Genomic DNA, 11,400 nt, shown 5'->3' on the forward strand with positions numbered 1-11,400 from the left:
TTCTAATCCTGTCTCTGCCATTTGCCTGCTGTGTGACCTGGGGCAAGTCACTCAGCTTCTCTGGGCCTCAGTTACCTCATCTGAAAAATGGGGATTAAGACTGTGAGCCCCATGTGGGACAGGGACTATCAATCAATCAATCAATCAATCAATCGTATTTATTGAGCGCTTACTGTGTGCAGAGCACTGTACTAAGCTCTTGGGAAGTACAAAATGGCAACATATACAGACAGTCCCTCCCCAGCACTGGGCTCACAGTCTATGTCCAACCTGATGAAGAGAAGCGGCGTGGCTCAGTGGAAAGAGCCCGGGCTTTGGAGTCAGAGGTCATGGGTTCAAATCCCGGCTCCGCCAACTGTCAGCCGTGTGACTTTGGGCAAGTCACTTCACTTCTCTGGGCCTCAGTTCCTTCATCTGTAAAATGGGGATTAAGACTGTGAGCGCCCCGTGGGACAACCTGATCACCTTGTAACCTCCCCAGTGCTTAGAACAGTGCTTTGCACATAGTAAGCACTTAATAAATGCCGATTATTATTATTATTAGCTTGTATCTATCTGAGGCCTTAGAACAGTGCTTGACACATAGTAAGCCCTTAACAGATACCATCGTCATCATTATTATTATTAAAGTGACCAGCCCATGATCATGCTGCTATGTCTCTAGACTGTAAACTCTCTGTGGGGAGAAAATATGTCTGTTCTGTTGTTCTATTGTACTCTTCCAATTGTTTAGTACAGTGCTGTGCACACAGGAAGCGTTGAGTAAATTTGATTGACTGACTATGCCTGCCCAGTCAACTTTTGATGATTTGGTTTGACAACCTTGTGGGAATTTTCCATGCCTCCTGCTTTTCCTCCTCTCCGCTAGCTGCCAGCCTCTTAGTCAGTCATTGTTCATTCACCAGGTGAAGCAGCGTGGCTTTGTGGAAAGAGCCCGGACATGGGTTCTAATCCTGGCTCCGCCACTTGCCTGCTGTGTGACCTCGGGCAAGTCCCTCAACTTCTCTGTGCCTCAGTTACCTCATCTGGAAAGTGGGGATTAAAAGTGTGAGCCCCACGTGGGGCAACCTGATCACCCTGTATCTCCCCCAGCACTTAGAACAGCACATAGTGAGCACTTAACACATATCATAATTATTATTATTATTTTTTTAGAAGTTCATTCATTCAGTCTTATTGAGCGCTTACTGTGTGACAAGCACTGTACTAAGAAGTTCAAACCAGCTTTACTCTGGAGGATTTGGGATCCCATGTGGGAATCTACTCTTCATTGCTCCTGCCCCTGTTCCTCCACCACTGGGGATGAATGAAGGGAGACCATAACATAGATGCCTCCTCCAGAAACTTTCCTGGAGCCTCTTCCAAGTGCTAGGGACCGTTCTGGACCACGACTGTCAGCCGGCCCCGGGCCAAGGGACGCAGAGACAGAGAGAAGTGGCCGGCTGAATTCCCGTAGTCTCCGTTCGTTGTGGGCAGGGAATTCATTCATTCATTCATTCAATCGTATTTATTGAGCGCTTACTGTGCGCAGAGCACTGGACTAAGCGCTTGGAAAGTCCAAGTTGGCAACACATAGAGACGGTCCCTACCCAACAGCGGGCTCACAGTCTAGAAGGGGGAGACGGACAACAAAACAAAACATATGGACAAAATAAAATAAATAGAATAAATATGTACAAGTAGAAGTTAAGTGACTTGCCCAGACTCGCGCGTCCCAAGCCAAGAAGCCACTTCTAACCACCCAGCTCGGGCCAATCTGCACATCCGCAGTACAAACACTCCCCCTATTTTTTTCTTTGCCTGTGGCATTTGTTAAGCGCTTATTCATTCATTCAGTCGTATTTATTGAGCGCTTACCGTGTGCAGTCTTGTTATAGTGTGCCCTCCCAAGCGCTGCACGCAGTAAGCACTCAATAAATGCGGTTGACCGACTTGACAGAGGTTGGGGAAGAGAGTGGGTTGTGGTCCTTAAGCGCTTAGTACAGTGCTCTGCACACAGTAAGCGCTCAATAAATATGATTGATGATGATGATGATGGGCCTCAATGAGACCCTTTGCCTGACTTCTCGAGCAAGTGGCTGCAGGAGGCAACCTAAGGGGATCCCAGTTAAGTCCCTCTCCGCTGGCCTTTTTCTCCCTTTCCCCTCTCTCCGTAACTGTTCCAGGCTGCTTCCCTTAGGCAGGTAAGACCCCCTCTCCGCTCCAACCCCACCCCACATCCTTCCTCTGAGCAAGACCGTTTAAAAATCCAAATTACCCTGGTACAACTCAACTCTTGGCTCAATAAAATGTACTTATCTAAAGCATCAGGAGAGTCAGCATGAGCCAACTGTTAGTCTGAGGCCACTGGTGATGACTGGAATAAAGGATGCCATACTTCTTCTGTATATATGTATATATGTTTGTACATATTTATTACTCTATTTTACTTGTGCATATCTATTCTATTTATTTTATTTTGTTAGTATGTTTGGTTTTGTTCTCTGTCTCCCCCTTTTAGACTGTGAGCCCAATGTTGGGTAGGGACTGTCTCTATATGTTGCCAATTTGTACTTCCCAAGCACTTAGTACAGTGCTCTGCACATAGTAAGCACTCAATAAATATGATTGATTGATTGATTCTTCTAGCTCTGGATTCGGAGAATGTGTCTACTTATTCTGTTGTACTCTCCCAAGCGCTTAGTACAGTGCTCTGCACACAGTAAGCACCCAAGTACGGCTGAATGAATGAATGAGCTTACTGTGTGCAGGGAACTTATCTACCGACTCTGTTCCACTGTAATAATAATAGTAATGGCATTTATTAATCAATCAATCAATCGTATTTATTGAGCACTTATTGTGTGTACAGCACTGTACTAAGCGCTTGGGAAGTACAATTGGCAACATATAGAGACTGTCCGTACCCAACAGTGGGCTCACAGTCTAAAACGGGGAGACAGAGAACAAAACCAAACATACTAACAAAATAAAATAAATAGAATAGATATGTACAGGTAAAATAAATAAATAGAGTAATAAATATGTACAAACATATATACATATATACAGGTGCTGTGGGGAGGGGAAGGAGGCAAGATGGGATGGAGAGGGGGACGAGGGGGAGAGGAAGGAAGGGGCTCAGTCTGGGAAGGCCTCATGGAGGAGGTGAGCTCTCAGTACTTTGTGCAAAGCACTGTTCTAAGCACTGGGGAGGTTACAAAGTGATCAGGTTGTCCCACGGGGGGCTCACAGTCTTAATCCCCATTTTACAGATGAGGTAAGGCATAGAGAAGTTAAGTGATTTTCCCAAAGTGTCACAGCTGACAATTGGCGGAGCTGGGATTTGAACCCATGACCTCTGACTCCAACGCCCGTGCTCTTTCCACTGAGCCACACTGCTGCTCTACTACTACCACTTCGCTGCTACTCTCCCAAGCACTTAGTACAGTGCCCTGCACGCAGTAAATGCTCAATAAATACAATTGGTTGATTGATTTGATGACATTCAAGTCAGTCCGGACCAGCAAAAAGGTCAGTCAGCTGTATTTATTGAGCGCTTACTGTGTGCAGTACACTATGTACTAAGTACTGTAATATAAGACACATTCCCTGCCCACAACAAGCTTACGGTCTAGGGGGTCGGTCCTGCCGAGGTAGTTAGAGGGGTAGACCTATAGAGCCAGAGGTTGGCAGCCGAAAGGGGCCTGTATATATGATGATGATGATGATGGCATTTGTTAAGCGCTTACTGTGTGCAAAGCACTATTCTAAGCACTGGGTGTTTGTACAGATTTATTGCTCCATTTATTTCACTTGTACATATTTACTATTCTATTTATTTTGTTAATGATGTGCATCTAGCTTTAATTCCATTTGTTCTGACGACTTGACACCCGTCCACATGTTTGATGTCTCCCCCTTCTAGACTGTGAGCCCGTTGTTGGGTAGGGACCGTCTCTAGATGTTGCCGACTTGTACTTCCCAAGCGCTTAGTCCAGTGCTGTGCACACAGTAAGCGCTCAGTAAATACGATTGAATGAATGAATGGTGTGAAGAAGAAGAATTGTGGTGGTAGTTAAGCACTTACTATGAAGCACTTAATACAGTGCTCTGCACACAGTAAGAGCTCAATAAATACAAATGAATGAATAAGCACTGCACGAAGCTCTGGGGTGGTAGAAGATATTCAGTTCCTGTAGGGTTCCCATAGCACTCTAAATTGGAGGGAGGAAAGGTATTCATTCATTCAATCGTATTTATTGAGCGCTTACTGTGTGCACACCACTGTACTAAGCGCTTGGGAAATACAAGTTGGCAGAGACGGTCCCTATCCAACAGTGGGCTCACAGTCTAGAAGGGGGAGACAGAAAACAAAACATAGTAACAAAATAAAATGAATAGAATAAATATGTACAAATAAAATAGAGTAGTAAATACGTACAAACATATATACATATATACAGGTACTGTGGGGAGGGGAAGGAGATGAGAGAACTGAGGGTCAGAGAAGTTAAGGGATTTGCCCAAGGAGGTAAATGGCGGGGCTGAGATTAGAACCCAGGTCCTCAGACTGCGCTTTCCACTTGGCCACCCTGCTGTTTTGTGAATCTTGCGGTAACAGTGACTGTTTCTCTTCTCAAGGGACCCTGCTCAGTCAGGCCGTCATACGCCAGTACTACCACCCCCCGGACGTCGACCAGATGTTTGGCTTCATTTCCAACCCTAAACTGGAGGACATTTTCTACCAGAACAAACCAAAATACCACAAACGCACAAGCTCCGCTATCTGGCACTCTCCCCCTCTGCAGGGCACCAGATCGGCCCTGGGCCTGAAGAAGTACTGAGGAGGAGAGGGCCCTCATTAGCCTGTCAGTGTGTCTCTTTCTCCCTGTGGATTTCTGTGTGTAAGAAGAATTCTGTTGTACATAAATTCTAACTTCTTTTAACCTGTAGACTTTTTTTTTTTAGTAGAGAATAAAGGTTAACTACAAAGTTTTCTATCTCCTGGGCTGCCTGGTTTTGATTTGAGCGGGGATCTGGGGCGGGAGAAACGAAGGAGACGGGAGGGATGACCCGGCTGGACCGGGAAACGGGAAGGTCAGGGGTTCCCGTACACTCGCCCAGATCGACTAGCATCTCACGGAGCCCTAAATCCTTGGTCGCTCCGACCCTAACTCCGTGGAAGGGAGAGGGCCGTTCCCCTCCGGGGTGGACGTCTCCCTCCTGCCAGAGTGCCTGCCCTGGAGCTCTGAACCCCATCCCATCTCCGGTGGATCAACTCGGCTACCTTAGCTGGGCGAGGGAGGTGAGCAGCTCTGCCTCAGTGGGAGGGGGTGGCTTTGGGACCGAGGGCGAATGGAAGCGTTCAGCAGTCTCTCCGGGCCTCCCGTGGCGGTCTTTGCTCTCCCTTCACTCTTCAAGGTGGGTAGAGTGTAAGCTCCTTGAGCACAAAGGTCATGTCCACACCCTTCTGTATGCTCCATACAGTACTCAGCACATAATAAGCTCCTCAAAAAATACAGGGGATTGGCAGATCATCATCATCATCAACAATTGTATTTATTGAGCACTTACTATGTGCAGAGCACTGTACTAAGCGCTTGGGAAGTACAAATTGGCAACACATAGAGACAGTCCCTACCCAACAGTGGGCAGATGACCGCTCTGGGTGAAGGATCTGAAACTAAGGAGAGCACGTGAAGGTATGTTTTTGCCAAAAAAAAACCTCATACATGTGGCTTCTTCTCACAGACCACATGGTTTAGTTCCTATAATATAGCTTTGCTTTAATTTAGTTCCTATAGCTTTACCTGTCAACATGTTTTGGTCTAGTTCCTATACTATAGCTTTAATTTAGTTCCTATAGCTTTAGTTCTATTTGTTCTGTCGACTTGACACCTGTCCACATGTTTTGTTTTGTTGTCTTTCTCCCCCTTCTAGACTGTGAGCCCGTTGGTGGGTAGGGACTGTTTCTATATGTTGCCGACTTGTGCTGCCCAAGCGTGTACTCCAGTGCTCTGCACACAGTAAGCGCTCAATAAATACGGTTGAATCATCATCATCATCATCATCATGAATCGTATTTATTGAGCGCTTACTGTGTGCAGAGCACTGTACTAAGCGCTTGGGAAGTACAAGTTGGCAACATATAGAGAGAGTCCCTACCCAACAGTGGGCTCACAGTCTAAAAGGGTTGAATGAATGAATATACACGCGACACTCAGCTGGCATCTTGCATCTCCGGTCTAGACTCTTAAGATCGTTTTGGGCAGGAAATAAATCTGTTTATTGTAGTCTATTCTCCCAAGTGCTTAGTACAGTGCTGTGCACACAGTAAGCGCTCAAGAAATACAATAGAATGAATGAGTATCAGCAATTCATTGGCAATACCGAGGAAAAGTAAATGTAACTCTTTTAATGCAGTTTAATTGTTACAATCAGTCACCTGGCCTCACACTGATGAATTGCTGATGGAGTGGCCTAGAAGCAGCTAGTGTTATGCGTGGCCACAGAGAACCTAAAACCACAGCGGAGAAGCCAAAATAGCGAACTGAAGACCGAGCATGGATCCTCAAAATGGTTGCATGGAAAACCAGAGTCGGTAAGAGAAACCCGTGTGGGTGAAATTGTGTACAAGTGTAAGGACAGCCTTAAAGAATGTCTCTTTAAAGGATACCTCACTCAAAATGTAGCTTCTGGGAGGAGGGACCTCAATTTTGGTCTCCCTCCTTAGTAACAAGAGACTAACCAGGGTGTGTGATAGAAGTGTACCGTGCCTTAGCGCTTAGAACAGTGCTTTTTTTTTTTGCTGGCATTTATTAAGCGCTTACTATGTGCAAAGCACTGTTCTAAGCGCTGGGGAAGTTACAAGGCGATCAGGTTGTCCCTCAGGGGGCTCACAGTCTTAATCCCCATTTTACAGATGAGGTAACTGAGGCACAGAGAAGTGAAGTGACTTGCCCAAAGTCACACAGCTGACAATTGGCAGAGCCGGGATTTGAACCCATGACCTCTGACTCCAAAGCCCGGGCTTTTTCCACTGAGCCACGCTGCTTCTCTTGGCCCATAGTAAGCGCTTAACAAATGCCATCATTAATTAATGCCAATCTAGATCGCTGTCCAGAAAGGTGTTAACAGGTGAAGGAATCACTGTGATTAAGTGTCAAGGTCCTGGGTGGCCACCCCAAACTTTTTTTTTTAATCACCTTAGAATGAAGTGATTATTACCATAATAATTTTGGTATTTGTTAAGTGCTTGCTATGTGCCAAGCACTGTTCTAAGCACTGGGGGAAATACAAGGTAATCAGATTATCCCACATGGGGTTCACAGTCTTAATCCCCATTTTCCAGATGAGGGAACGGAGGCCCAGAGAAGTTAAGTGACTTGCCCAGGGTCACACAGCTGACAAGTGGCGGAGCTGGGATTTTGCTAATCTCTGTAATGAAAGGGATCTTGTCTTAATTTAATTCCGAGCACCTTCCCCACCACCCAGCTGCTCTGGAGCCGTTCCCCCCATTCTGCTCAATGGGCAGTCCTGGGGACTTCCTGACTGACCACACTCCAGAGAGCTTCATTCCACTAAGAACACATTTCCCAGTGGGCCTGGTGATCCCAGAACTGGCTTTCCTAGGCATGAATCAAAGGTCCTCAGGAAAAAGGACCCAAGCGCTTAGTACAGTGCTCTGCACATAGTAAGCGCTCAATAAATACGATTGATGATGATGAAAAAGGGTCATATCAGTCCCCACTAAACCCTCCGTGCTCAGAAGGGAAATTAAAGGAGCCCCAGGAATAATTTGCCTCTGGTTCTTGTGGAGCTCATCTCATTTGAAGCGGGCAGGGAGGGCCAGGAATGCCAGGAGTCCCGATTCCGTTTACCCCTTTCTTTCGGCAGTGTTTTCCGAGAACGCGGGAGTCGAGCAGTGGGACCACTCCAGTGACCCAGAAGTACGGGAGAGGAAGAAGTGGTTCTTGTTTGAGCTACTTCTGCGGCTTCTGAGGGAGGTAAGATAATAATAATTGTCATAAACAGCGTGGCTCAGTGGAAAGAGCACGGGCTTTGGAGTCAGAGGTCATGGGTTCAAATCCCGGCTCCGCCAATTGCCAGCTGTGTGATTTTGGGCAAGTCACTTCACTTCTCTGGGCCTCAGTTCCCTCATCTGGAAAATGGGGATTAAGATTGTGAGCCCCACACGGAAAAACCTAATCACCTTCTAACCTCCCCAGCGTTTAGAACAGTGCTTTGCACACAGTAAGCGCTAATAAATGCTATCATTATAATTGTTAAGTCCCTACTGTGTCAATTGTATTTCAACTATAACGTTTATTGTTGCAGCACACTGAACTAAGCTCTTGGGAGAGTATAATATAAGAGTTGGTAGACATATTCTGTGCCCACAACAAGCTTGCAGTCTAGAGGGAGAGACAGACGTTGATATAAGTAAATAATACATGGACATAAGTACTATGGAACTGAGGAACGCTGAATGAAGCGTGCAAATCCTAGTGCAGGGGCAACACAAAAGGGAGTGGGCGAAGAGGAAATGGGGACTTAGTGGGAGAAGGCCTCTTGGAGGAGATGTGTCCTCAATAGCCAACTTGTACTTCCCAAGCGCTTAGTACAGTGCTCTGCACACAGTAAGCGCTCAATAAATACGATTGAATGAATAGGGCTAATAAGGTGGAGAGAGTGAACGTCTGTGGGATATGAAAAGGGCAAGGAGTTCCTAGCCAGAGACAGGACATGGGCGAGGGGTCTTTTAGACTGTGAGCCCACTGTTGGGTAGGGACTGTCTCTATATGTTGCCAATTTGTACTTCCCAAGCGCTTAGTACGGTGCTTTGCACACAGTAAGCACTCAATAAATACGATTGATGATGAGGGGTCGGCAATGAAAGAGGCAAGATTGAGATACGGTAAATAGGCTGGCATTAGAGGAGCGAGTGTCCGAACTGGGTTGTAGTAATAATAATGATGGTATTTGTTAAGCGTTTACTATGTGCCAAGCACTGTTCTAAGCATTGGGGTTGATACAAGGTAAGCAGGTTGTCCCAAGTGGGTCTCAAAGTCTTAATCCCCATTTTACAGATGAGGCCCAGAGAAGTTAAGTCCCTAGCCCAAGGTCACCCAGCAGACACGAGGGAGGTAAGGGAGGAAGGGGCAAGGTGGCTGACTGCTTTAAAGTCTATGGTAAAGGGTTTCTGTTTGATACGGAGGTAGATGGGCAGCCACTGGAGGTTTTTGGGGAGTGAGGAAACATGAACTGTACAGTTTTGTAGAAAATGATCTGGGCAGCAAAGTGAAATGTGGAGAGACGGAGGCAGGGAGGTCAGCAAGGAGGCTTATGCAGTGATCAAGACAGGATAGGTTAAGTGCTTGGGGTAGATAATAATAATAATATTGGCATTTGTGAAGCACTGTTCTAAACGCTGGGGAAGATACAAGGTGATCAGATTGCCCCACGTGGGGCTCACAGTCTTAATCCCCATTTTCCAGATGAGGGAACTGAGGAGCAGAGAAATGAAGTGGCTTGCCCAAAGTCACACAGCTGACAATTGGCGGAGCAGGGATTTGAACCCATGACCTCCGACTCCCAAGCCCGGGCTCTTTCCATTGAGCCACGCTATAATCAGGTTCCACATGGGGTTCACACTCTTAGTAGGAAGGAGAACTGGCTTTGAGAAGCAGCATGGCTCAGTGGAAAGAGCCCGGGCTTTGGAGTCGGAGGTCATGGGTTCAAACCCCGGCTCCACCAAGTGTCAGCTGTGTGACTTTGGGCAAGTCACTTAACTTCTCTGGGCCTCAGTTACCTCATCTGTAAAATGGGGATTAAGACTGTGAGCCCCCCGTGCGACAACCTGATCACCTTGTAACCTCCCCAGCGCTTAGAACAGTACTTTGCACGTAGTAAGTGCTTAATAAATGCCATTATTATTATTATTATTATTATTATTGAATCCTCATTTTGCAGATGAGGGAACTGAGGCCCAGAGAAGTTAAGTGATTACCCAAGGTCACATAGCAGACAAGTGGCAGAAACGAATTTGAACCCAGGTCCTCTGACATGCAAGCCTGCCCTCTTTTCAGGAGGAGGGAGAAGGGGAAGGGGAGGGAATATCAGCAGCAGAGAGGAGAAAAAGAGGGCTGGAGGAGGAATTTGGAGCAGTGCGGGGCAGGATAGGGAATAAAAGCAAACCCAAAGTTGCAGTTTGCTTTTGGTCATCTTTTTTCATGCCCTCTCCAGGGAGGATAGAGTCCTAATTAATGGGAAGCCTAATGAGAGCAGAGCAGAAACAAGATTCTGGGAAGCCAAGGCCTCCTACCTCACCTCCCGTCTCTCCTTCTCCAGCCCAGCCCGCACACTCCACCTCCTCTGCCGCCGCTCACCTCCTCACCGGGCCTCGTTCTCGCCCGTCCCGCCATCGACCCCCGGCCCACGTCCTCCCCCTGGCCCGGAATGCCCTCCCTCCTCACATCCACCAAACTGGCTCTTTTCTTCCCTTCAAAGCCCTACTGAGAGCTCACCTCCTCCAGGAGGCCTTCCCACACTCAGCCCCCCTTTTCCTCTGCTCCTCCTTCCCTTCCCATCGCCCCTACTCCCTCCTTCTGCTCTACCCCCTTCCCTGCCCCCACAGCACTTGTGTGTATGTGTACATATTTATTATTCTATTTTATTAATAATGTGTATACATCTATAATTCTATTAATCTATTTTGATGCTACTGACGCCTGTCTACTTGTTTTATTTTGTTGTCCGTCTCCCCCTTCTAGACTGTGAGCCCGTTGTTGGGTAGGGACCGTTGCTATATGTTGCTGATTTGTACTTTCCAAGCGCGTAGTACAGTACATATTTTTTACTCTATTTTATTTGTACATGTCTATTCTATTTATTTTATTTTGTTAGTATGTTTGGTTTTGTTCTCTGTCTCCCCCTTTTAGACTGTGAGCCCACTGTTGGGTAGGAACTGTCTCTATATGTTGCCAATTTGTACTTCCCAAGCTCTTAGTACAGTGCTCTGCACATAGTAAGCCCTCAATAAATGCGATTGATGATGATGATGATGCTCTGCACACAGTAAGCGCTCAATAAATACGATTGAATGAATGAATGAATCTATAATTCTATTTATCTATTTTGATGCTACTGACGCCTGTCTACTTGTTTTATTTTGTTGTCCGTCTCCCCCTTCTAGACTGTGAGCCCGTCGTTGGGTAGGGACCGTCTCCGTATGTTGCCGATTTGTACTTTCCAAGCACTTAGTACAGTGCTCTGCACACAGTAAGCGCTCAATAAATACGATTGAATGAATGAATGAATCTATAATTCTATTTATCTATTTTGATGCTATTGACGCCTGTCTACTTGTTTTGTTTTGTTGTCCGTCTCCCCCTTCTAGACTGTGAGCCCATCGTTGGG

At 46.5% G+C, this 11,400-nt stretch overlaps 1 protein-coding gene across 2 annotated transcripts in view; it reads left to right on the plus strand.

The window, feature by feature from the left end:
* The window catches only part of LOC119943497 (inner centromere protein), a 50,945-nt gene extending 45,996 nt beyond the window's left edge, over positions 1-4,949 (plus strand). For both annotated transcript variants that reach the window (XM_038764513.1, XM_038764514.1), the window contains one exon: positions 4,624-4,949. In XM_038764513.1, the coding sequence (XP_038620441.1) occupies positions 4,624-4,826 (203 nt within the window). In that variant the 3' untranslated portion in view covers positions 4,827-4,949. The remainder of the gene's footprint in view (positions 1-4,623) is intronic.
* Positions 4,950-11,400: the final 6,451 nt, after the last annotated feature.

Source organism: Tachyglossus aculeatus, chromosome 22 (genome assembly GCF_015852505.1).
Source record: "Tachyglossus aculeatus isolate mTacAcu1 chromosome 22, mTacAcu1.pri, whole genome shotgun sequence".
NCBI lineage: Eukaryota > Metazoa > Chordata > Mammalia > Monotremata > Tachyglossidae > Tachyglossus > Tachyglossus aculeatus.